Source organism: Heteronotia binoei, chromosome 1 (genome assembly GCF_032191835.1).
Source record: "Heteronotia binoei isolate CCM8104 ecotype False Entrance Well chromosome 1, APGP_CSIRO_Hbin_v1, whole genome shotgun sequence".
Classification (NCBI taxonomy): Eukaryota; Metazoa; Chordata; class Lepidosauria; order Squamata; family Gekkonidae; genus Heteronotia; species Heteronotia binoei.
Window position 1 is genome coordinate 9,834,980 of NC_083223.1, and position 27,033 is coordinate 9,862,012.

The window sequence follows — 27,033 nt, forward strand, 5'->3', positions numbered from 1 at the left end:
GCTTTAATACTTCTTATGTATAATTAAAATATAGTGTATTTTTATATTAGCACTACGTCTTTAGCTATATTTGGTTATTGTTTTTGCCCTGACCTCTTTGGTTACCTTACCAGCTGACATGTTTCTGGGTGCTTTTACCCATCATGCCTTCTGATTGGCCACTGGAGAGTTGATTGGCTGTGCTGATTTTTGAAAATGTTGCTATGGCAGCAGCTGCCACCCCACCACAAGGATCTTCACTGTGTGTCTGAAGGCAAGCTGTGGCAGCCATTTTGTGGCTGGCTCCACCTCCCGTGGCAGCCATTTTGTGGCTGGCTCCACCTCCCGTGGTAGCCATTTTGTGGCTGGCTTCAACTCCCGTGGCAGCCATTTTGTGACTGGCTTCACCTCTTGTGGCAGTCATTTTGCTGTGAGCTGCCCTGAGCCTGCCTTGGCGGGGAGGGCGGGATATAAATGAAACAAAATAAATAAAATTCTGAAACTGGCTCCACCTCCCATGGCAGCCATTTTGTGGTTGGCTCCATCACCTGTGGCAGCCATTTTGTGGCTGGCTGCACCTCCTGCGACAGCCATTTTGTGGCGACATCCACCCCCCCTGAGACAGAATTCCAAACATGCCAGCAGGTTCAAACGGGTTTGGGACCCCTGACCTAAATGAAGAGATCAATGTCAAACATGGTAAAAGAAGTTGCACTGGGAAATTACTAAAGGGGGCAGCATCTGGACCTTGAGGGGTACTTTGTACGCATCACACTTACTATAAAGGTATGGAACACTGCCGATTTGCGAAAGGGTAGACAGCAAAACCTAAGAACGCCCGTTTTATGTAGATAATCTGTACTTGCAGCCTTAAACCCGAGCTACTCAGAAGCAAATTTTCCACCCCAAACCAAACTCCTCCCCCAAATCATTATATTTTGGATGGCCAGAAAGCACGAGTATCTCCACAGAACGCCTCTCATAAGGCTTTGTGCTGCTTTTCGCTGACCGAGAGATTGTCCAGGTGTGCTCGTTGCCAGTCTGCTGAGAGACAGTCCCGGCGCGCAGAACGCCTCGCCCTCAGTGGAAGCTCTCTTTGTTGATCCACAAGAGGGTCCGGGTCTCGTTCGGCTTGCACTCGTACTCTATGGAGGCAAAGCTGTTCCCCCACTGGCAGTGGTCTCGCTTGTGGTAGTTGTAGAACTTGACTTGCCAGACCGTCTCGAAGGTGCCGATGTTTGTGAGCTGGAGAGAAGAATCAACCAAGTTAGCTTTAAAAAAAAAAAAAAAGTTGTAAAACCTGATGTCTTGACCTAGATGGCCCCAGCTAGTCTGATCTCCTCATATCTCAGATGCTAAGCAGGACTGACCGTGGTTAGGATAGGAAACCACCAAGGAAGTTCAGGGTTGCGACGCAGAGGCAGGCAATGCCAACCCCCCTGTTCCCTGCCCTAGATGGCCCCAACTAGCCTGATCTCCTCGTATCTCAGAAGCTAAGGTGGGTTGACCTTGGTTAGGACTTGAATGGGAGACCACCAAGGAAGTCCAGGGTTGCTACGCAGAGGCAAGCAAAGGCAAATCCCTTGTTCCCTGCCCTGGACGTCCCCAGCTAGCCTGATCTCATATCTCAGATGCTAAGCAGGTTCAGCCCTGGTCAGTACTTGGATGGGAGACCACCAAGGAAGCCGAAGAAGAAGAGCCTTGCTGGATCAGACCAGTGGTCCATCTAGTCCAGCATCCTGCCTCACACAGTGACCAGCCAGTTCCTCTGGAGGGTCAACAACAGGGCAGAAAGGCCGAGGCCTTCATAATAACATCAGAAGAGCCTTGCTGGATCAGACCAGTGAGGGTCCATCTAGTCCAGCATCCTGTCTCACACAGTGGCCAGCCATTTCCTCTGGAGAGCAAACAGCAGGGCAGAGAGGACAAGACCTTCATAAGAACATCAGAAGAGCCTTGCTGGATCAGACCAGTGGTCCATCTAGCCCAGCATCCTGTCTCACACAGTGGCCAGCCAGTTCCTCTGGAGGGCAAACAGCAGTGCAGAGAGGCTGAGGCCTTCATAAGAACATCAGAAAAGCCTTGCTGGATCAGACCAGTGAGGGTCCATCTGGTCCAGCCTCCTGTCTCACACAGTAGCCAGCCAGTTCCTCTGGAGGGCAAACAGCAGGGCAGAGAGGCTGAGGCCTTCATAAGAACATCAGAAGAGCCTTGCTGGATCAGACCAGTGAGGGTCCATCTGGTTCAGCCTCCTGTCTCACACAGTGGCCAGCCAGTTCCTCTGGAGGGCAAACAGCAGGGCAGAGAGGCTGAGGTCTTCATAAGAACACCAGAAGAGCCCTGCTGGATCAGACCAGTGAGGGTCCATTTTGTCCAGCCTCCTGTCTCACACAGTGGCCAGCCATTTCCTCTGGAGGGCAAACAGCAGGGCAGAGAGGCCGAGGCCTTCTTAAGAACATCAGAAGAGCCCTGCTGGATCAGACCAGTGAGGGTCCATCTAGTCCAGCATTCTGTCTTGCATAGAGGCCAACCAGTTCCTCTGGAAAACCAACAACAGGGCAGAGAGGTGGAGGTCTTCAGGAGAACATAAGAGCACTGCTAGATCAGACCAGTGGTTGATCTAGTCCAGCCTCCTGTCTCACACAGTGGTCAACCAGTTCCTCCGTAGGGCAAACAGCAGGGCAAAGAGGCAGAGGCCTTCCCCTGATGTTGCCTCCTGGAACTGGGCTTTGGAGTCTTAGCACCTCTAAATGTGGAGGTTCCCTTCAGTCACCACAGCTGGTAGCCACTAATGAACCTCTCCTCCATGAATCTGTCTAATTCCCTTTCAACAACAGCTTCCTTCGTTCACGTCTGTTAATTTCCTAGAACAAACTGCGTTCCCCACCTCAGGGCCCAGAAGCAGATTTTTGCTCATCTCCACAGCATTAAGATTTTCCAGCACGGCACAAATTCTCCGAGAGACACTTCGCAGCCCACTCAGAATCAGATGTTTCAATGACTCATCTGCCAGAGTATGGGTGCACAAAGAACTGGACAGAAGAAGACTGAAAATGAGAAGATGGACTCCAGCCAAATTAAACTGCTGGGGACGCCAAAAGGGGGAAGGGAGCAAGCAAATGCAGTTGTGCCTCTTTAGTCTTCGTCTGCAACAGATGCAAAGGGGAGAGGCCATGGCTTAGTGGCAGAGCCTCTGCTTGGCATGCCGAAGGTCCCAGGTTCTATCCCCGGAATCTCCCATTAAAAGGACCAGGCAGGAGATGATGGGAAAGACCTTGACCTGAAATCCTGGAGACCAATGGAGAAGGACTGTAGCTCAGTGGAGGAGCCTTTGCTTGGCATGCAGAAGGTCCCAGGTTCAATTCCCGGAATCTCCCATTAAAAGGACCAGGCAGGAGGGGATGGGAAAGACCTCCACCTGAGACCCTGGAGACCAATGGAGAAGGGCTGTGGCTCAGTGGAAGAGCCTCTGCTTGGCATGCAGAAGGTCCCAGGTTCAATCCCCAGAATCTCCCATTAAAAGGACTAGGCAGGAGATGATGGGAAAGACCTTGACCTGAGACCCTGGAGACCAATGGAGAAGGGCTGTGGCTCAGTGGAAGAGCCTCTGCTTGGCATGCAGAAGGTCCCAGGTTCAATCCCCGGAATCTCCCATTAAAAGGACCAGGCAGGAGGTGATGGGAAAGACCTTGACCTGAGATCCTGGAGACCAATTGAGAAGGATTGTGGTTCAGTGGAAGAGCCTCTGCTTGGCATGCAGAAGGTCCCAGGTTCAATCCCCGGAATCTCCCATTAAAAGGACCAGGCAGGAGGTGATGGGAAAGACCACCACTTGAGACCCTGGAGAGCTACTGTCAGTCTGAGTAGACAAGGCTGACCTTGGTGGACCAAGGGGGCCTTATATCTACAGGAAAAGATACACAGGACAGAGTGGGGGGGGGTGAATCTTTTCAAGACTGACCAACTCCAGCATTCCCCACCCCCATACCCCTAAACACAGATCACAGATCAGATCCCTGCCAAGCTTATGCTCCCTAAGAGGAAGTCTTCTTTCTGGTCCTTGCTTTGATAAGAACAAATCCTGTTATGAAGGAGGGAGGGAGGGGAGAGGAGAGGAGGGGAGGGGAGAGGGAGGAAGTGTGGGGGGAGGGAAGGGGAGGGCAGAAAGGCAAGAAGGAAGGCAGAGGGAAAGGGAGGGAAGTTAGGGAGGGATGAAGGGTGGGGGGAGGGTAGGAAAGGAGGGGGAGGGAAGGAAGGCAGGAAGGGAGGAAGGAAGGAAGGAAAGGAGGGAGGGAGGGAGGAAGGGAAGGAGGGAGGGAGGAATTTGGAATCACTACATTTGTATGAATAGCAGCTCAATCTGGCTTTTTCTCTGCCATATTCCAGAGCTACGAACAACTTCTGTTAAATGAAATCTTAAAGAACATTTTGTGCAGCTTTCTGTTGCTCCTTGGCCATTCAGACACTCTGCATTTGCCTCTGCGCAATTCAGCAGTGCAGGGGAATTCTGCTGAGTCACAATGACCTTGCATCACTTGAGGCAAGGAGGCCCTGCAAAGTCAAAGGCGATCGCCTGCCCAGACAGGTGCTGAGTCAGTGCTGAGTCAGCGGTTTCAACCCAAGTGCATGTGTGTGTATAAAATGCTGTCAAGTTGACTTATGGCAAACCCCCATGGGGTTTCCAGGGAAAGAGACAAACAGAGGTGTTTGGCCCTTGCTTGCCTCTGTGTCACAACCCTGGACTTCCTTGGTGGTCTCCCATCCAAGTCCAAACCAGAGACAACCCTGCTTAGAAGAAGACTGCAGATTTATACCCCACCCTTCTCTCTGAATCAGAGACTCAGAGCGGCTTACAATCTCCGATATCTTCTCCCCCCACAACAGACACCCTGTGAGGTGGGTGGGACTGAGAGGGCTTTCAAGGACAACCTCTGCAAGAGCTATGGCTGACCCAAGGCCATTCTATCAGGTGCAAGTGGAGGAGTGGGGAATCAAACCCAGTTCTCCCAGATAAGAGTCCACGCACTTAACCACTACACCAAACTGGCTCTCAGTAGCTTCTGAAATCTACAGACGCTTAAAAATGCAGGGGGTTACGAGAGAATACACTTGTCTACCAGGCTTTTTTAATAGCAGGAACTCCTTTGCATATTAAGCCACACACCGCTGATGTAGCCAATCCTCCGAGAGCTTACAGGGCTTTTCGTACAGGGCCTACTGGAAGCTCCAGGAGGATTAGTGACATCATGGGGCGTGGCCTAAGATGCAAAGGAGTTCCTGCTACAAAAAAAGCACCCTGCTTGTCTATATAAAAAAACAGACTGCCCAAGGGTGTGTGGGGCCACGCACGCTTCTTCCACTGCGCCCATCCCTGCAATGCTGGTGCTGAAATGTGAAATCTGAGCTTTCCTGGTAACAGCTGACTTGCTTCCACAGTTAGTTCTTAAATGAAGAAGAAGACGACGACATTGGATTTATATTCCGCCCTCCACTCAGTCTCAGAGCGGCTCACAATCTCCTTTATCTTCCTCCCCCACAACAGACACCCTGTAAGGTGGGTGGGGCTGAGAGGGCTCTCACAGCAGCTGCCCTTTCAAGGACAACCTCTGCCAGAGCTATGGCTGACCCAAGGCCATGCTAGCAGGTGCAAGTGGAGGAGTGGGGAATCAAACCTGGTTCTCCCAGAGAAGAGTCTGTGCCCTTAACCACTACAGCAAACTGGCTCTTTTCCTTGGTAGGATTCTGAATCCAGCTGGCTTCTTTGTGGTTCCTTAAGAATATTCTCACCCCGTCCTGCTCTGGATCACCCAGGCGAGCCCGACCTCGTCAGAGCTCGGAAGCTGCACAAGGTCGACTCTGGCAAGTACTTGTATGGGAGGCCTCCTCGAAATACCAGAGCTGGGAGGCAGGGGCAGGATTTATTCAGTCACCTCTAAGAATATCCACCAGGCCCCCAGTAGGGGTCAGCCACCAGAGGTCAACGTGACTTCCAGGTGAGTGCACACGCACACACAAAAAGAATATTCTCCCCCCATTCAAGCCACTAATCTATTTCTCTCTGTCAGTTCGTCTACCCACCATGAACATATAATCTTCACTTCACAACACACAGTTCGCTGGGGTTACGGCTGCCGACTCCCAAACAGGTCCCTGCAGCTGTCCTGTTATTTATTGACTTTATTTATATCCAGGGGTGGAATTCCAGCAGGAGCTCCTTTGCATATTAGGCCACACCCCTGATGTAGCCAATCTTCCAAGAGCTTACAAAAAAAGAGCCTTGTAAGCTCTTGGAGGATTGGCTACATCCGGGGTGTGTGGCCTAATACGCAAAGGAGCTCCTGCTAGAATCTCACCCCTCGATATATCTTTCTTCGATGGGGCCACTGAAGCAGCTTACTTCAATCTCCTCTCCTTCATTTTACCCTCACGACGACCCGGTGAGTTAGGTGAGGCTGAGAGCCTGCAACTGACCCAAGATCACCCAGTGGACTTCTGACACAGAGTGGGGATTTGAATTCGAGGCTCTCAATTCGTAGCCTGACGCTTTATCTGCTAAGCCACAGCGGCTCTCTACCGTTGCCTACTTGAACAGTATGACCGCGCCATCTGAGCCCTGGCACAGGGAAACTTTCACCGATGGTGAAATTATGTACAATTTTCTAGGTCCAGTAGTGCCAAAAATTGTATTTACTATGGCGTTCCCACTATTATGCAAGAAAATTAGAGAAAGCTAGGAATTCTGGACTGACCCGGGTGATGACTGAATAATTTTTGGCAGTACTGGACCTAGAAAATTTTACATAATTCCTAAGATTGGTCCCTAGAAGAAGGATTAGAGATCCGAAGAAGAAGAAGATATTGGATTTATATCCCGCCCTACACTCCGAAGAGTCTCAGAGCGGCGCACAATCTCTTTTCTCTTCCTCCCCCACAACAGACACCCTGTGAGGTAGATGAAGATATTGGATTTATATCCCGCCCTCCACTCCAAAGAGTCTCAGAGCGGCGCACAATCTCCTTTATCTTCCTCCCTCACAACAGACACCCTGTGAGGTGGGTGGGGCTGGAGAGGGCTCTCCCAGCAGCTGCCCTTTCAAGGACAACCTCTGCCAGAGCTATGGCTGACCCAAGGCCATTCCAGCAGCTGCAAGTGGAGGAGTGGGGAATCAAACCCGGTTCTCCCAGATAAGAGTCCGCACACTTAACCACTACACCAAACTGGCTCTCCAAACGGCTTGTAAAGAGGACCAGTAATTCCATTGGACTTTTTTCTCAAACACTGCACTGAATATAATATAGCAGCTTTGAGCCACATAAGGACAGTTAGGAACACCGTGGAACTTACGAGGTTTTAACTTTGTGCATGACTGAGATGCTGTGTACCGTCGATACTCTTTTTGTATTTTGATACTTATTATTCGCAACAAGTCAGGATTGTATTTTACACAGAGAGTTTCTTTCTCTGTTGGGGCCCTTTTTTTGGTAGCAGGAACTCCTTTGCATATTAGGCCACGCACCTCTGATGTAGCCAGTCCTCCATGAGCTTACAGAAGGCCCTGGAATAAGAGCCCTCTAAGCTCAGTGTCAGACCTTGGAACGTCAAATAAGAACGAATCATTCTTTTCGAAATTAATCCATTTATTTGAGAACAAGCGGTCTTGGGTAGAAGCAGATTGAGTTTGATACATTTCAAGGCCACTCGGGCCTTTTTGTAGATACATGTAACATAACAATAAAATCATTCTCACACTCAGAGAGACAGTTGTCTGTTCCCATACTCCCTTATCTTATTCCCAGGAAGGCTCCCTGCTGGTTACCTTGAGGCATACCACCTTCAAAGGCTTTAAGGCGCCTGAGAACGCCAAGTGAGAAATTCCTCCCATGAGTTTTACAACGGTCTCTTTCTGTTTGAAATGCACATCTCTTAATCCCAGGGTTAGTAATAGCAAACAAAATGGCGTTAGTCATGTCAAGAGAATATATTTAAAACTATACCATCTAAACAGTTACAAGGTCTGACACTCTTGGAGGATTGGCTACAACAGGGGTGTATGCAAAGCAGTTCCTGCTACAATAAAAGCCCTGGTACCCACAGACACACTTACCTGCATGGTGACCTGTATCGGCTGCCTCTCCCCGCTTTTGGTGTGAGGCACTCCCTCGGTATCATAGATGCCATTGTACACCACCATCTGGGCGTCTCGCGACTTCTCCTCCAGGGGCACCGTCACTGACCCGATACCCATGGTCCTGAAAGAGACAAGTGGGGCGTTTTCAGCCGGTCTGAGCAATCTCATTGGCCAAAGCTGTTTGACAATGAAACCAACCCCAGGGCATTTTTTTTGGAGCAGGGACTCCTTTGCATATTAGGCCACACACCCCTGATGTAGCCAATCCTCCAAGAGCTTACAGGGCTCTTCGTACAGGGCCTACTGTAAGCTCCAGGGGGATTGGCTACATCAGGGGGGGCATGGCCTAATATGCAAAGAAGTTCCTGCTACAAAAAAAGCCCAAGTCGCATGTGACTTCATTCAAAACAGGACTCCTCAGTGACTGGGAAAAAAGGATCTCAGTTTTGCCCCCTGCTCTGCCGGTGGTCATAAGAGCCCCGTGGCGCAGAGTGCTAAAAGCTGCAGTACTGCAGTCCTAACCTCTGTTCACGACCTGAGTTCAATCCCCGGCGGAAGCTGGGTTTTCAGATAGCCGGCTCGAGGTTGACTCAGCCTTCCACCCTTCTGAAATCGGTAAAAGGAGTCCCCAGCTTGCTGTGGGGAAAGTGTAGAGGACTGGGGAAGGCAATGGCAAACCACCCCATAAAAAGTCTGCCGTGAAAACGTTGTGAAAGCAACGTCACCCCAGAGTCGGAAACGACTGGTGCTTGCACAGGGGACCTTTCCTTTCCTGCTGGTGTCATTGGACTCCCTTGCAGTACTTTCAAAGGGAGGGGGCACGACTGGGGTGGAATTCTAGCAGGAACTCCTTTGCATATCAGGCCACACCCCCTGATGTAGCCAATCCTCCAAGAGCTTACACACAAGAGGCTTGTGAGCTCTTGGAGGATTGGCTACATCAGGGGTGTGTGGCCTAATATGCAAAGAAGCTCCTGCTAGAATTCCACCCCCGGCCGTGACCAATGCTCCCTCAAAACTGTGGAGTCTTGCGAGCAAAAATTCTACTCGGTGAATTACCAGCCTTAAAATTCGGTGCGCCTGCGTAAATGAGTTTGCTCTGAGGCCATTTCCCCTGAGCGAAGACAAAAAAAGTGTGAGCTGAGGCGAAAAACCTGTGAGCTAGCTCACACGCCAATTAAAGGGAACCCAGGCCATGACTCAGTGAAAAAGCACCCATTTTGCATGTAGAAAGGGCCCAGGTTCGATTCTCCTGGCCTCTCCAGAGAAATGGATCAGGTGGCAGGTGATGGGGAAAACCTGCCCCCAAGACCCCGGACAGCTGCTGCCGGTCCGTGTTGACAATACTGGTCTCAGTAGCTCAACAGCTTGATTCAATACAAGGCAGCTTTGCATATTTGTTTGAGACAGAAGAAAAGTCTTTTATCCGTCATTCTAAATTTAGGAACTAAACCAGAACGAGATCTGTGTATTCTACAGCCGCTCCTTCCACACAATCGAAGAGCCCCGCTTCCCAGAAGAAGAAAATGCACTGCCAAATTATTTTGTGGTTGGCCTCTAAAGCTGGATAACCAGAAATATGCTTTTGGCTTTATTTTTATTTTTTTTTGCATGGCTGTCTAAAGGTAAAAAAGAGCCCCGTGGCGCAGAGTGGTAAAGCTGCAGTGCTGCAGTCGGAGCCCTCTGCTCATGACCTGAGTTTGATCCCTGGCGGAAGCCGGGTTTTCAGGTAGCCAGCTCCAGGTTGAGTCAGCCTTCCATCCTTCTGAGGTCAGTAAAATGAGGACCCAGCTTGCTGGGGGGAAGCATAGAGGCCTGGGGAAAGCAATGGCAAACCACCCCATCAAAAGTCTGCTGTGAAAATGTTGTGAAAGCAACGTCACCCCAGAGTCGGAAACGACTGGGGCTTGCACAGGGGACCTTTCCTTTCCCTAATAACTATAACTATGAATTATGGTGTGTGTGTGTGTGTGTGTGTGTATATATATATATATATATATATATATATATATATATATATATATCAATGGCATTATTGTTTAATCATGGTATTGTTAGGTATTTCTCTTGTCGGTGATTCTTCTGTTCGATTGCCATCCTCCAGGTGCAAGAGTTTTCTCTGTGCATAGTGTTGTGTGGCTTTTGTATAGGTGAATTGATAAGTGGGAGAAACCTCTTCGACAAAAGACTGGGTCAGAAATGGTGATAAATGCGCATCCCCGTCAGAGGTTTCTCACGGTACCCCCTTGTTTTCTTTATTTGAAGAGTTGAAGCTCTAATGCAGGGGCGTCAAACTCATTTGTTATGAGGGCCGGATCTGACATAAATGAGACTTTGTTGTGTGTACCTATTTAAGACTACGTAGCAGAAATATAAACTTTTTAAAGGACACAGACAAACACGACTTTAAAAAAAAAACACCTTAAGATAAAACAAGCTTAAAACATTAGCACTTGTTGGTCTTAAAGGTGCTTTCTTTGTATCTTCTCCCCATGGGATCCAGGGAGCTGGGCAAAGGAAGCTCTGGCGCTCTCCCTCCCCAGGGGACCTGGAAGGGGAGGAGCCTCAACCAATGGAGAAAATCGAGGTTTTGCTCAGTAGCTCCTGTGGGATTGAGCAAGCCTTGCAAAGCAAACTGTGATGCAGAAGGAAGGAAGAGAGAGAGAGAGAAGGAAGCAGACAAGAGCCAATTGCTCGGGGGCCTGATAGGAGCCCTCCAGGAGCCTGATTCAGCCCCCGGGCCACATGTTTGACACCCCTGCTTTAATGGCTACTGGACAAAATAAATCAAGTATCAAATTTCGCAGATGGTATTGGCCACTGAATTTTGAGCGCACTGGCACTTTAATCCACTGCAAGGAAGCGGCAGGATTGTTTTTGTGAACTTTGGAAGTCGACGGGAGAAGCGACGTACTCAAGGATATTGACATGAACTGTTTATTGTGATTTAGAGGAGATATAAGTGTTGTGTATTTAAAAAGGTCAAGGTGCAAGCACCAGTTGTTTCCGACTCTGGGGTGACGCTGCTTTCACAACGTTTTCACAGCAGACTTTTCACGGGGTGGTTTGCCATTGCCTTCCTCAGTAATAATAATAATAATAATACTTTTTATTTGTATCCCACCCTCCCCGCCAAGGCAGGCTCAGGGCAGCTCACAACATATAAATGTAGATACAATAAAACCATACATTGTGATTACAATTATAATTATAAAATCATCATTAAATCAATCTACGCTTTCCCCCCAGCAAGCTGGGGACTCCTTTGACCCACCTCGGAAGGCTGGAAGGCTGAGTCAACCTGGAGCCGGCTACCTGAAGCAGCTTCCACTGGGATTGAACTCAGGTCATGAGCAGAGGGCTCCGACGGCTGTACTGCAGCTTTACCACTCTGTGCCACGGGGGCGAAATTAGATGCGTATTTAGATATTGTTAAAAGCGGCATCTTGTGTGCTTTCTTACAGCGACTGCAAGAATCTTTCTATGAACGGTTGTGGCTGCCGTTTTTTGAATTTTGTTTAAATATTCAAGTAGTATTACATGATTTTCCACCGTTTTTTTTTGTTTGCTTCTAACCTCCATGTGGGGCCTGGAGATCTCCCACTTTTCCAACTGATCTCTGGCGGGCAGAGATCAGCTCCCCTGGAGAAAATGGCTGCTCGGAAGGGCAGGCTTTGTGACTTTGCCCCATGCTGAGGCCCCTCCCCTCCCCAAACCCTCTCCTGTCTCCACCCACAATCCTGTCACCAGGTTTCCTTCTTTTGCCCTGACTAGAGGGGGGGGGGAGGTATGCTATTATGTAAGAAAAAAAAGATAGCCTATCTTTTTAGGGGACTGTCAATGAAACATTGGGCGAGGTAGGTTCAGCAGCGTTATATATCAGGGGTGGCCAACGGTAGCTCTCCAGATGTTTTTTTTGCCTGCAGCTCCCATCAGCACCAGCCATTGGCCATGCTGGCCGGGGTTGATGGGAGTTGTAGGCAAAAAAAATCTGGAGAGCGACCCTTGGCCACCCCTGTTATATATAAAGGGGAAATTTTCAGCTTTGGTTCAAACAGAGCAGAGTGAAGTGTTTCCAAATGACACGTCTCTCCCCGCCCACCGAGTCCCCTCCCCCACCGTGCCTGTCACCAAGCCCTTTCAAACAGGAACACATTATGGCCACTTGGAACGGAGAAGAGACAGACAATTGCATAACGATGAGGTCTTCCTGGAGCTGGCGATGCCAGCCCCAGCTGTCTAGCATCCTATGCAGGATTACTCAGAAGTAAGTCCACTATTGTCAACGGAGCTTCTTCTCAGAGAAGCATGCAACGTCCTTTAGGGCCTAACCCTATTGCAGCAATTCAAGAGTGTTTTAGATTGCAGAGAAACCTACAAAATGCTCTCCGGGTTTTCCCCCCAGTCCCTCCTCTCTGGCCAGCTAGCTTTTACTTCTGAGTAAACCTGGGGACCGAATGCAGAGGTCCTTATAAGAGTGGAGTGCGGATGCCAGCCTCCAGGTGGAACCTGGAGATCCCCCCCCCCCCCAAGAATCACAGCTCATCTCCCAGGCAGGACCGGATCGACATGTTTTTGGAAAGGAAAGGTCCCCTGTGCGAGCACCAGTCGTTTCTGACTCTGAGGTGACGTTGCTTTCACAACGTTTTCACGGCAGACTTTTTACAGGGTGGTTTGCCCTTGCCTTCCCCAGTCCTCTCCACTTTCCCCCCAGCAAGCTGGGTACTCCTTTGACCGACCTCGGAAGGATGGAAGGCTGAGTCAATCTGGAGCCAGCGACCTGAAAACCCAGCTTCCACCGGGGATCGAACTCAGGTCGTGAGCAGAGCTTAGCACTGCAGTACTGCAGCATTAACACTCTGCGCCACGGGGGGCAAAATTAAAAAACGACACCCCCTTGTGGGCCCTTTCTATCTTATGGGCCCGTAGAATAGAATGGACTCCAGACCCAATTTGGTGCCAGCGGCGGATTGGTCAGGGCGTCATCTTGCCCGATGGCAAGCGGGCCCCCTTAAACATTAGACGATACGTTAAAAATGTCAATAACCTTTTAGTAGCTTGAAAATATAATAGACGTTCCAGTATTGTTACTGTAATGCAACTAAAATTTACGTTGCATTTAGGGTTGCCAGCCTCCGGGTGGGGCCTGGGGACCTGCAGCCGGCAGAGATCGGCTCCCCCGGAGGAAATGCAGCCTGCATTTACGTTTCTATAGATCCAAGCGGGCAGCCGTGTTGGTCTGAAGCAGCTGAACAAAGCGGGGGTCAAGTCTCACCTTTAAGACCAATTTGAATTTGCACTTAGCGTCTCCTGTACACTGCCAGCCGCGTGCACAACGTATGCAGACTGTCATTGCTAAAATATATATATTTACTTTGCAGAAGCTTTAACTGTACCTTTCTTTTCCACTTACGTTTTTAATTTTTTTTGTATTTATTTCTTACAAAAATTAAACGATAGCCTTAGAGTTGTGGGTGGGCCCCCTAGGTCTCCTGGCAACCAATATTTTTAGCCCCATTCCCCCACGCTTTGGCGCCCCCTCCCCTTGGTGGCGCCCCCTCTGCCCCTCCCTAGATCCCCGCTGCAGACTCTTAGGGCACCATACCCCACAGGTCCCCGACCTCCCCAGGCTCCATCCCCCAAATTTCCAGGAATTCCCCAGCCTGGAGCTGGCAACCCGCAACCTGCCAGGTGGCCGGAGAGACCTTTGGCAAACGCAGCAGCAGAGAGCTGCCAAGAACCTCTCCAGTTCTTTGGCCAAAGCCTGTCAACGGGAAGACATCAGAAGGGCGAGGCCTTTCCCCCACCAAGAACGCGCGTGTAGGGACCGGGAGACCCGTCTCGTGGGAACGCGGGCCGCCAACCCGGGAGGTTCAAGGAACTGGGGGAGGGGGGTGGGAAAGAGAGGGATAAGATGGATGCGGCCGGGAAAGGCTGTCAGCTCGCCAGGCGCGCAATCTGGGCCGGGAAAGGCGAGTGGAAAGCGCAGTCTCGGCCAGCCGCGAAGGGAAAGGTGGGGACGAAAGAGGGAGAGGGAACGCGCGCTGCCTTTACTTACGTGGCCTGGACGTTGCCGGGCTTGGCGACCACCTCGATCTTGTACTTGGCGCCGGTGAGGAGCTTGATGGTGCGGTTCTGGCCGAAGCGCTGCCCGTCCACCTTGAAGAAGACGGGCCCGTCGTTGGGCTGGATCTTGAGCGAGACGTTGAGGCGCACCAGCGGGGGCACCGCCGCCTCCGACATGCCGAGGAGGGCGAGGGCGCGCCGGGCTGGCGGGTTTGGAGAGGTTCCCCGGGGGGCGCCTTGCGCAAAGCGGAGCGGCTCACACGCCGGCCCCGGGGCGCAGCCGAGACGGGGGGGAGGAGGAGGAAGATGACGACGGGCCCGCCGGCCCCGATCCGGCTCGCTGGGAAAGGGAAAGAGCCGCCGTCGCCGCCATTTGCGGCCGTGCGCCACCGCCGCTGCGCTAATCCCGGGCGCGCCGCTTGGAAAGGGGAAGGGGCCGGGGTGAGCAGCGCTTCCAGCGGGAGCCCCCCCGCCCTCCCAATATAGGCGGTGTTTGGAAGGCGGGGAGGCGGGGAAGCGGCTGGGGGGGAAAGGAGCCCGCGGAGCCGTGCTCCGCCCCGGGATGGACGCGGATTGAGCCCCCATGGGAAAGGGGGAAAGAACAAATCAGGGCTCGGGGACGAGCCGGCGTCAGGACAAGAGGCCGTGGCCTCAATCGAAAGCACATCCTTGATTTGCAGTTCACAATGTAAGATCTGCTTAGCAATGTTATGGACAGAGATACGGTACTCGTTACAGTTTAACAGAGAATATCGATGGCTTCTTTCGCTTATTGGCTTTTATGGTCTTGGTGGCCAAAATGATGGTTTAGATATAAATGAGCTACTGTGATATTTCTGTCTTATCCTACCTTTTTCTATGTTTGTTTATGCTATCTATCTATCTATCTATCTATCTATCTATCTATCTATCTATCTATCTATCTATCTATCTATCTATCTATCTATCTATCTATCTATCTATCATCTATCTATCTATCTATCTATCTATCTATCTATCTATCTATCTATCTATCTATCTACATGGCTTTTTGTAGAAGTCCAGCAGGAACTCATTTGCATATTAGGCCACACACCCTGACACCAAGCCAGCTGGAACTGTGTTCCTGTGCGTTCCTGCTCAAAAAGAACACGAAAAAAAAAGCCAAAAAAGACATTTGAGTGTGACAAGTATTTTCCTACAAGCACTCTCTGTCTTTCAAGAGTGGAGGTTGGAAAACCCTTGTTTTATTATTTATATTAAAATTATATTATATATATATTTAAAAAACCCTTGTTTTGGACATAGATGATTTACCTGATGATGATTATGATACTGGATGTATATCCCGCCCTTTACCCTGAATCTCAGAGTGGCTCACAAACTCCTTTACCTTCCTCCCCCACAACAGACACCCTGTGGGTTGGGTGGGACTGAGAGAGCTCTGCCAGAAGCTGCCCTTTCAAGGACAACTCCTACAAAAACTCTGGCTGACCCAAGGCCATTCCAGCAGCTTCAAGCGGAGGAGTGGGGAATCAAACCCAGTTCTCCCAGGGAAGAGTCCACGCACTTAACCGCTGCACCAAACTGCTGTGATGTGTGCACATGAAAGAAATGAGGCTGCTCAGCAAAGAAACCCACTGGGCCGCATTCTACAACGTATGGTTTTATGGGTGTCTTAAGATAACTGTGGAGAGAACCGTGATAAGCATGCAGGAGGATTTTGATAATGTGGGTAGAATCCGGGAAAGTTTATAGAAAACACATCTTTCTCTGATTTCAGGTTTTCACGGCTGGTAACATCATTAGGGTTTGTAGAATCTTTCGGGCTCAAGTGCCGTGTTCTACTGGAGAAAGTTTTCCTTCCAGACGTTTTGTTCTCAGCTGCAGAGAACATCCTCAGTGACGTTGCAGCCGGAGCAGGTGCTCTGACCTTCTTGGCTGCTGTGCATTGAGTGAGGCCAGGGCTGCTGGAGAGCTGCTATTTCTAGGCTGGAGGGGGTGTGATGAAAGGGCAATTGGTTTGTGGATGTGCCCATTGTTTGGTGGGCCTTCCTGGAAGGGTAGTGATAAGGAAACTGGCTGTTGAACGTGACCATTGTCTTGTGTTGATTGCTGGGAGGGTTGGAAGGGGTTTGAAGATAAGGAAGATGGTTGTTGACTGTGCTGATTGTTCTGTGGAATTTGCTGATTGTTCTGAGACTTTCTGCAATTTATAGTCTGCAGGGTGTTTTGCAGAGCTGGGTACCAAGATTGGTGGACGGAAATGCCTTCTTCCTTTCTGTTAAAGTTGTGCTGGTGTTTGTAAATCTCAATAGCTTCTCTGTTCAGGCGGGTGTGATAATGTGAGACCGTCCGTAGCGTCTGGTTTTGTAGCGTCAAGACATGATGGTTTCCAATTAAAATGCCATAAAAGAGTGGGTGGTTGCAATAGAAGAGAGTGAACTTGAAACATGTGTGGTCAGAAAATCATAATCAGAGAAGAACAAGAGTTGGTGGAGAAGGAGACTGGATTTATAACCGCACCCTTCGCTCAGCGCCTCAGTGCAGTTTACAATCTCCTTCCCTTCCTCTCCCCACAACAGCTACCCTGTGAGGTCGCTGGGGCTGAGAGAACTCTGAGAGAACTGCTCTTGAGGGGATCGCTCTGAGAGAACTTGCGAGTGACCCAAGGCCACCCTGCCGGCTGCATGTGGAGGAGTGGGGAAGCAACCCTGGTTCTCCCAGATTAGAGTCCACGCTCTTAACCACTACACCAAACCGAGTTAGGCCTGAAATGCTGGTTTGTGTATGCGTTCCTCTGTGACTCTGCCGGAGTCGGTGTCTGAACGGAAGCTGGCGTCTGATGGACTGAAGCGTGAGTCGATCCTGAGCTGTGGTTTTCGCTTCTTAATGAGTCGCCGGGGGAAGTTGTGGATCTTCCTCTTTTGAAATTTTCCAGGAAAGCTTAGATAGGCACCTGTCAGAAACAATTGAAAGAGTGCGCAGTGAGCAATTCCTTCCTTTCCGGCTCTGTGGTTTATTGAGGGTCACAAGCAGATCAGGGCACGCTCTGGCAGAACCCCGCCCTTCCCCAAACCCCATTATTTTCATTTTAGCTAACTTGATAGCCTCCACTTCTGATTTATCTCATCAGCTCAGAGCTTGCTGAGGAAGAAACTATACCTTATTTCAAGGGCTTTCTTTGTAGCAGGAGCTCCTTTGCATATTAGGCCTCACCTCTCTGATGTAGCCAATCCTCCAAGAGCTTACAGGGCTCTTTGTACAGAGCCAACTGTAAGCTCTTGGGGGATTGGCTACATCAGGGGTGTGTGGCCTAATATGCAAAGGAGCTCCTGCTAGAATTCCAGCCCTGTAACCAATCCTCAAGAGCTTACAGGGCTCTTAATACCGGGCCTACTGTAAGCTCCAGGAGGATTGGCTACATCAGGGGTGTGCGGCCTAATAGGCAAAGGAGTTCCTGCTACAAAGACAGCTCTGCTTCTAAGCATACTGTCCTCTTCTAGAAAGCCTTTGACCTAGAAGGCATGGCAGAACGCGCCTTGACTTCACTCACTGCCCTTTCTGGTCATCGGGGAAATGGGCTGCTTGCTTCAGAGCTAAGAAAGGATTGTATTTGTAGTGGTATTTGTAAAATGTATTTAGAGAACCAAAGGCAGAGAGATAGGGACGGCGAAAAGGCTGCGCCTGGGTCTCTAGATTCACATATGTGACAAAGTTATTTTTAACTTGGCTTTGTGTGCCTGCCTCCAGCTTTTGGAAGCGAGTGATAGAAATTGTATTATGTGGGTTAGGGAAACGAATTCCTTATAAACCAGAGTCAGCGTTGTTGAATTTTCTTCCCGGTTTTTCTAGAGATCAACCACTCATTGCCTTAGAGCCAGTCTGGTGTAGTGGTTAAGTGTGCGGACTCTTATCTGGGAGAACCGAGTTTGATTCCCCACTCTGCCACTTGCAGCTGCTGAAATGGCCTTGGGTCAGCCATTTATCTGGCAGAGGTTGTCCTTGAAAGGGCAGCTGCTGTGAGAGCCCTTTCAGCCCCACCAACCTCACAGGGTGTCTGTTGTGGGGGAGGAAGATAAAGGAGATTGTGAACTGCTCTCCAATTCAGAATGAAGGGCAGGGTATAAATCCAGTATCTTCTTCTTAGGGACCCAGTTTGGTGTAGTGGTTAAGTGTGCGGACTCTTATCTGGGAGAACCGGGTTTGATTCCCCACTCCTCCACTTGCAGCTGCTGGAATGGCCTTGGGTCAGCCATAGCTATCGCAGGAGTTGTCCTTGGAAGGGCAGCTGCTGGGAGAGCCCTCTCAGCCCCCCCTACCTCACAGGGTGTCTGTTGTGGGGGAGGAAGGGAAAGGAGATTGTGAGTTGCCCTGAGACTCTGAGATTCACAGTGGAGGGTAGGATATAAACCAATGTCGTCGTCTTCTTCTTAACACGTACCGTAATTACCTTTGCCAGATTAATTTTTGCTAGGCATGGAAAACAGTCTGAAGCTCCTAATCTTTCGGATCAGTTACTTAAAGTAAGGAAATATATGTTCTGGTGAAGTTGACTGCTTACCAAAACAATAAAAATACGGAAAGTTTATCCCGCTCATGGAATAGAACAATCCGAATGACGGAATTGTTAATTGATCAGTAGACTTATCTGTAATGGTTTGGCCCTTTCTTAAAATATATGCTTTTCTGTGTTTTGAGGTTAGCTAATTGATGCACTAGAGCCCTGTGGTGCAGAGTGGTAAAGCTGCAGTCCAAGCTCTGCTCACGACCTGAGTTCGATCCCAGCAGAAGCTGGTTCAGGTAGCCAGCTCCAGGTTGACTCAGCCTTCCATCCTTCCGAGGTCGGTCAAAGGAGTTCCCAGCTTGCTGGGGGGGAAGTGTAGATGACTGGGGAAGGCAATGGCAAACCACCCCGTAAAAAAAAATCTGCCATGAAAACGTCATGATGCGATGTCACCCCAGAGTCAGAAATGACTGGTGCTTGCACAGGGGACTACCTTTACCTTTTTAGACTTATCTGTAATGTTTGGCCCTTTCTTAAAATAGACTCTTTCCTGTGTTTTGAGGTTAGGTAATTGATGTACTGTATCGCAGTGTGCTGTATACTGTACTTACGCTGTTGTTTTATGCATATTTTATATGTTATGTGTGCTGCAATTTTTAATATTGCTAATTAAATTTTAGAAAATGAAAAAAAAAATGCCTCATTTATACCAGGTTATTTGTAATAGGGAACATACACTGTTTGCATAATTGTAGATGAGAAGGGGGAAGTCTCACTATTGCATATTAACCTGACAAACAGGATCTTCACCTTTAGATCAGTGTTAGCTAACAAAAGAAAGTTAATAATTGGTAAAATATTTATTTCGAGAGCCAAAGGTGCAGAGATTGGGACGGCGAAAAGACTGCGTGCTGTGTCTCCAGATTCATGTATTTGACATCTTTATTGGTTGTACATTTTTGTTGCAAATTAACATTTTATTACTTTTTCCCAAAAACCAAACAACTGTACAATATAAAGCCGTATAGCATAGTTCATTACTGAAAGCCGTGCGCTAAGAGGTTGAAGGTGACAGAAATATAGATAACATAGCCGACATTGCAGCTTTTAGTTGCAAGCAAGATAAATATTTAAATAATACTATAAGGCTACCCCCAGGCCAAAATCATCTATAAGTTTAGGAATTTCCTGTTGTGATGTTTCATATTTAAAGATAGGAAACCATATGAATGCAAAATTAGAGAATGCGTTTTGAATCTCAAAGTGTCTAATATTTTCAGTAAGTTTTGCCATTATATAGAACTTCCACAATTTATTCTGCCGTTGGAATATAGAAGGCACTACTGTACTCTTCCAGTTTGAGAGCCAGTTTGGTGTAGTGCTTAATGTGCGGAATCTTATCTGGGAGAACCGGGTTTGATTCCCCACTCCTCCACTTGCACCTGCTGGAATGGCCTTGGGTCAGCCATAGCTCTGGCAGAGCTGTCCTTGAAAGGGCAGCTGCTGTGAGAGCTCTCTCAGCCCCACCCACCTCACAGGGTGTCTGTTGTGGGAGCGGGAGTTAAAGGAGATTGTGAGCCGCTCTGAGACTCTGAGATTCGGAGTGGAGGGCGGGATATAAATCCAATATCTTCTTCTTCATCATCATCATCTTCTTCTATACCAGGTCTTTCTCCCCAGTGGATATACAAAGCCGCTGATGCCGGTCTCCTATCCTCCATTTTATCTTCACAATATCCCTGTGAGGTAGGCAAGGTTAAGAGTTAGTGGCTGGTCCGAGGACATCCAGCCAGCTTCTGTATCGGAGTGGGGAATCGAACCTGTGTCTCCCAAATCCTAGTCCAGGGATGGCCAAACTTGCTTAACTTAAGAGCCACATAGAATACATGTCAGATGTTTGAGAGCCACAAGACAGGAAGAAAGGAACAAAGGAAGGAAGGAAGGACTCCTTAGAAGGGACCTCCAGGGTCATCTAGTCCAACTCCCTGCACAATGCAGGAAACTCACAAACACCTCCCCCTAAATTCACAGGATCTTCATGCTGTCAGATGGCCATCTAGCCTCTGTTTAAAAACCTTCAAGGAAGGAGAGCCCACCACCTCCTGAGTTGGAAGGGACCTCCAGGGTCATCTAGTCCAACCCCCTGCACAATGCAGGAAACTCACAAACACCTCCCCCTAGATTCACAGGATCTTCATTGCTGTCAGATGGCCATCTAGCCTCTCTTTAAAAACCTCCAAGGAAGGACAGCCCACCACCTCTTGAGGAAGCCTGTTCCACTGAGGAATCATTCTAATGGTCAGGAAGTTCTTCCTAATGTTGAGCTGGAGACTCTTTTGATTTAATTTCAACCCAATGGTTCTGGTTCTACCTTCCGGGGCCACAGAAAACAATTCCACACCATCCTCTATAGGACAGCCCTTCAAGTACTTGGTGATCATATCATCTCTCAGCCACCTCCTCTCCAGGCTAAGCAAGGAAGGAAGGAAGGATGGATGAGGGAAGGAGGAAGGAAGGAAGGAAATAGATGAGGGAGAGGTGGAAAGAAAGCAGCTTTAACTTTAAATGCATTTTCCAAGCTGCTGACTAGCTTGGCTTGGAGAAGTGATTTAAAGAGGCAAATGCCTTCTCCAAGCTGGCTGATGGGGTGGTGGGGGCTTTGAGAGCTGCACAATATGTGTGAAAGAAGCACATTTGCCTCCTGAGCTGCAGTTCAGCCACCCCTGGCCTAGTCCGATGCTCTAACCTCTTCACCCCTCTTGCTCTCAAAGTTCATAAGTCACTGAGCCACTCTGGCTAGACGTTGTTTATAAGCCTGTAGGAAGAAGACCAGAGAGTTTTATCCTGCAGGCTTTAAGTGTACCCTGGCCGGAGTAATCATTACCACGGACTGAAACGGTTCAGTCATCTATAGCAGGGGTGGTCAATGGTAGCTCTCCAGATGTTTTTTGTCTACAACTCCCATCAGCTCCAGCCGGCATGGCCAATGGCTGGGGCTGATGGGAGTTGTAGGCAAAAAACATCTGGAGAGCTACTGTTGGCCACCCCTGGTCTATAGGACTAGGGGTTGTTTCAGCACCACTCATGTGGACAGCTCCCCAGGAAAAGTTGTTGGTTTGAAATCCTTCCAGAGAGCAGCCTTCGGAAAGAACATTGCAGAGCCAGATTCTGTGGTTCACCTCACTTTCCAAACCTTTCTTCAGCTGAAGGTCAGTTCAGACCAAACGCTTGTCTAACATGTGAAGGCATCCCATTGGAAACATAATTGTAGTTCTGAACATATGAAGCTGCCTTCGACTGAATCCGACCCCCCTTGGTCCATCAAAGTCAGTCTTATCTACTCATACTGGCAGTGGCTCTCCAGGGTCTCAAGCTGAGGTTTTTCATTCCTATTTGCCTGGCCCCTTTTTAGTTGGAGATGCCGGGGATTGAACCTGGGACCTTCTGCTTACCAAGCAGATGCTTTGCCACTGAGCCACCGTCCCTCCCCAAATATATGAACCTATGAAGCTGCCTTCAACTGAATCAGACCCTCGATCCATCAAAGTCAGTCTTGCCTACTCAGAGTCTCAAGCTGAGGTTTTTCACACCTATTTGCCTGGACCCTTTTTAGTTGGAGATGCTGGGAATTGAACCTAGGACCTTCTGCTTACCAAGCAGACGCTGTACCACTGAGCCAACATCCCTCCCCAAATATATGAACCAATGAAGCTGCCTCCTATTGAATCAGACCTTGGGTCCATCAAAGTCAGTCTTTTGTGTAAAACAGTTTTATTATTCTGCAACATCTTATATTAATATTAAATTATTTTTAAAATTTAATACCAATACATTGCATCACATTTTCCGCTCCCCCCCTTTTTGTGTCCTTCACCAGTGCATTTTACTTAAAATACAAAAAGAAATAAAAGGTAGTTTTAACATTTTAAGAATCTTCATTAAAAATCTTATAACTATAGTAAACTAAAGATAAGATAAGGAAAGAGCCATTTGCTATAATTATTATCCATTATAATCCTTTAGTCCTCAATCCTTATCATAAAAATAAAATTGAAGAAATATATATTCCCATAGTCTCACTTTAACTATAATCCTTATCAAAGTAGGTTGGAAAAAAAAAGGGTATAATCACATTTTTTAACTATAGTCTATTTACATCTCCCCTAGCATTTAACTATTATCAAAAATCACCAAATGTCCTTTCACCTTCCATTGTTTTTCAACATACTTTTGAAATTTTCCCCACTCTTTTCTATATCATATTCTATATCATATTCTTTTCTATGTCATATTCTTTTAAGAGTCTTGTATGCTTGTCCATTTCACTCCAATGCATAATTTTCATAATCCAGTCCCATTTTTCTGGTATTTTATCTTGCTTCTACATCTGCGCATACAATGTCCATGTAGCTGAAAGTATGTACCAAAGTAGCATTCTATCTTGTTTCAGAAAATTTTCCATTTGCAATCCCAACAAAAAGATTTCTGGTGCCTTCTTTATGTTATAACCCAAAATCTTTGAAATCTCTTGCTGAATCATTCATCAAAGTCAGTCTTGTTTACTCAGATTGGCAGCTGCCCTCCAGGGTCTCAAGCGGAGGTTTTTCACGCCTACTTGCCTGGACCCCTTTTAATTGGAGGTGCCGGGGATTGAACCTGGGACCTTCTGCTTACCAAGCAGATGTGCTACCACTGAGCCACCATCCCTCTCCAAATATATGCAGCTGCCTTCTACTGAATCAGACCCCTGGTCCATCAAAGTCAGTATTGTCTCTCTCCTCAGATTGGCAGTGACTCTCCAGGGTCTCAAGCGGAAGTTTTTCACTCCTCTTTGCCTGGACCCTTTTTAGTTGGAGATGCCGGGGATTGAACCTGGGACCTTCTGCTTACCAAGCAGATGCTCTACCCACTGAGCAACTGTCCTTCCCCAAGTTCTGCAAGAAATCTGCGGAAGAAGAAGAGTTGGTTTTATACCCCGCCCTTCACTCGGAGTCTCAGAGTGGCTTACAATCACCTTCCCTTCCTCTCTGTGAGGCAGGTGGGGCTGAGAGAGCTCTGAGCAAACTGTGACTGGACCAAGGTCACCCAGCTGGCTTCAAGAGGAGGAGGAGTGGAGAGTTCTCCAGATTAGAATCCGTCTCTGTGAACCGCTACAGCAAGCAGGCAGGATATCGGTGCCAGTTCTTGGGAAAGCTGCTATTGCATCACTATCAGATCCTGGCTGCATTGAATTTTTCTGACACAGCGAGAAAGGTACACAATTGAACTATTGTTATAGGAAAGTATACCTGACCATGGTAACAAACTGTCAAGAATGAGGTGTCTGATGAATATCATTGCCTTTAGCCACAGAGAATAACCCTTAAAATATTTCCTCTTGGTCAGTTTATGAGAAATGATTTGTTGCATTATAATATTCTGTACTATCATCGGTTTGACCGCTGAGGAAGACCAGTGGGCCAAAACACATATGGCCGATTTCGATAATGGTCATGGAGAGCCAGTTTGGTGTAGTGGTTAAGTGTGCGGACTCTTATCTGGGAGAACCGGGTTTGATTCCCCACTCCTCCACTTGCACCTGCTGGAATGGCCTTGGGTCAGCCATAGCTCTGGCAGAGGTTGTCCTTGAAAGGGCAGCTGCTGTGAGAGCCCTCTCCAGCCCCACCCACCTCACAGGGTGTTTGTTGTGGGGGAGGAAGGTAAAGGAGATTGTGAGCCGTTCTGAGACTCTTCGGAGTGGAGGGCGGGATATAAATCCAATATCTTCATCTACCTCACAGGGTGTTGTGGGTAGAGGAAGGGAAAGGAGATTGTGAGCCACTCTGAGACTCTTCGGAGTGGAGGGCGGGATATAAATCCAATATCATTATCATCATCTTCTTCTTCTTCTTCTTCTTCTTCTTCTTCTTCTTCTTCTTCTTCTTCTTCTTCTTCTTCTTCTTCTTTTTCTTCTATTATCACTGTACAATAAGATCCTTAGTTAAGGCTATTATCAGGACCAATATCTGTTTTTTTAAAAATCTACTTTGTAATAAATATGTGCATGTTTTTGTACCTCTGCCAATATTTAATGTTTTTTTTTTATTTGACTAACAGAATTATTGGGCCTATACTTTTGTTGTTCAGTCACACAGTCAAGTCCAACTCTTTGTGACCCCCTGTGCAAAGTCATGCCAGGCACTCCTGTCTTCCACCATCCTCCGAAATCTGCTCAAATTAAATGGGCAGTCTTCGCAGTGGAGGACGGTAAGCAGTGGGGTGCCACAGGGCTCAGTACTGGGTCCCATGCTCTTTAACTTGTTCATAAATGATTTGGAGTTGGGAGTGGCCAAGTTTGCGGATGACACTAAATTGTTCAGGGTGGTGAGAACCAGAGAGGATTGTGAGGCACTCCAAAGGGATCTGTTGAGGCTGGGTGAGTGGGCGTCAACGTGGCAGATGAGGTTCAATGTGGCCAAGTGCAAAGTAATGCACATTGGGGCCCAGAATCCCAGCTACAAATACAAGTTGATGGGGTGTGAACTGGCAGAGACTGACCAAGAGAGAGATCTTGGGGTCGTGGTAGAGAACTCACTGAAAATGTCAAGACAGTGTGCAATTGCAATAAAAAAGACCAACGCCATGCTGGAAATTATTAGGAAGGGAATTGAAAACAAATCAGCCAGTATCATAATGCCCCTGTATAAATCGATGGTGCAGTCTCATTTGGAATAGTGTGTGCAATTCTGGTCACCGCACCTCAAAAAGGATATTATAGCATTGGAGAAAGTCCAGAGAAGGGCAACTAGTGATTAAAGGGCTGGAACACGAAGAAGAAGAAGAAGAAGAAGAAGAAGAAGAAGAAGAAGAAGAAGAAGAAGAAGAAGAAGAAGAAGAAGAAGAAGAAGAAGAAGAAGAAGAAGATGATGATGATGTTGGATTTATATCCCGCCCTCCACTCCGAAGAGTCTCAGAGCGGCTCACAATCTCCTTTACCTTCCTCCCCCACAACAGACACCCTGTGAGGTGGGTGGGGCTAAGAGAGCTCTTACAGCAGCTGCCCTTTCAAGGACAACCTCTGCCAGAGCTATGGCTAACCCAAGGCCATTCCAGCAGGTGCAAGTGGAGGAGTGGGGAATCAAACCCGGTTCTCCCAGATAAGAGTCCACACACTTAACCACTACACCAAACAGGTTAAAATGCTTGGGGCTCTTTAGCTTGGAGAAACGTCGACTGCGGGGGTGACATGATAGAGGTTTACAAGATTATGCATGGGATGGAGAAGGTAGAGAAAGAAGTACTTTTCTCCCTTTCTCACAATACAAGAACTCGTGGGCATTCAATGAAATTGCTGAGCACTCAGTTTAAAACGGATAAAAGGAAGTACTTCTTCACCCAAAGGGTTATTAACATGTGGAATTCACTGCCACAGGAGGTGGTGGTGGCTACAAGCATAGATAGCTTCAAGAGGGGGTTAGATAAAAATATGGAGCAGAGGTCCATCAATGGCTATTAGCAACAGTGTGTATATATATGTGTGTGTGGATATATATATATATATTTTTTCGCCACTGTGTGACACAGAGTGTTGGACTGGATGGGCCATTGGCCTGATCCAACATGGCTTCTCTTATGTTCTTAAATTCATGTTAGTTACATCAGTAACGCTGTCCAGCCATCTCCTCTTTTGCCGTCCGCTTCTTCTTTTGCCTTCTGTCTTTCCCAGCATCAGGGTCTTCTTCAGGGAGTGCTCCCTTCTCATTGGGTGGCCAAAGGATTTGAGTTTCAGCTTCAGCATCTGACCTTCCAGGGAACAGTCTGGGTTGATTTCCCTTAGGACTGACTGATTGTATCTTCTTGCAGTCCAAGGGACTCTCAAGAGTCTTCTCCAGCACCATCTTATTAACCTTTAGTTTCTTAATGGAATCTCATAGGAAACAAAATCTGAGTTTTGCGAGAAATCTGTTTGCAGGATAAATCTGCCAGCTCTTAGGAAAGGGCCTGTCTTGCAAAATACAGCCATGGGTTTTCCTGTTTTATTTGAGTACTGCAGAGCTCACTGAAACAAAAGCTAAGCAGATACCATTATTATTTTTATTTTTGTCCCTACAGTCCAAGGAAGGAACTTCATCTAGAAACCAAGGGATGGGGTCAGGTAGTCATGAAGAGATGGCTAAAATGTGATATAGAAGTTCGGGAAGGCATGCATGATCATAAGATGTGTGTTGATGATGGATGTAATCTGTTGTAATACAGTTGAATGGAAAAGGAACCCTGCTGGATCAGACCAGTGAGGGTCCATCTAGTCCAGCATCATGTCTCACACAGTGGCCAACCAGGTCCTCTGAAGAGCCAACAACGGGGTATCGAAGACAAGGTCTTCATGAGAACATC

At 48.1% G+C, this 27,033-nt stretch overlaps 1 protein-coding gene across 1 annotated transcript; it reads right to left on the minus strand.

Annotated features, from left to right (window-relative positions):
- Positions 1-805: 805 nt before the first annotated feature.
- Positions 806-14,604, minus strand: CNRIP1 (cannabinoid receptor interacting protein 1). Its single transcript, XM_060257610.1, has 3 exons — positions 14,167-14,604; positions 8,085-8,229; positions 806-1,224 (listed from the first exon to the last, which is right to left on the minus strand). Exons 1-3 carry the CDS (start codon positions 14,349-14,351, stop codon positions 1,060-1,062), a joined length of 495 nt encoding a protein of 164 aa, XP_060113593.1. The 5' UTR covers positions 14,352-14,604; the 3' UTR covers positions 806-1,059.
- Positions 14,605-27,033: the final 12,429 nt, after the last annotated feature.

What these genes read in the sequence shown, in the direction of transcription:
- CNRIP1 (XM_060257610.1), bottom strand. Translation starts at nt 14,351, where the DNA reads ATGTCGGAGGCGGCGGTGCCCCCGCTGGTGCGCCTCAACGTCTCGCTC. An exon ending in CCCGGCAACGTCCAGGCCAC is followed by an intron (nt 8,230 to 14,166) that starts GTAAGTAAAGGC and finishes TGTCTCTTTCAG; the next exon opens with GACCATGGGTATCGGGTCAG. An exon ending in CGATACAGGTCACCATGCAG is followed by an intron (nt 1,225 to 8,084) that starts GTAAGTGTGTCT and finishes TCTTCTCTCCAG; the next exon opens with CTCACAAACATCGGCACCTT.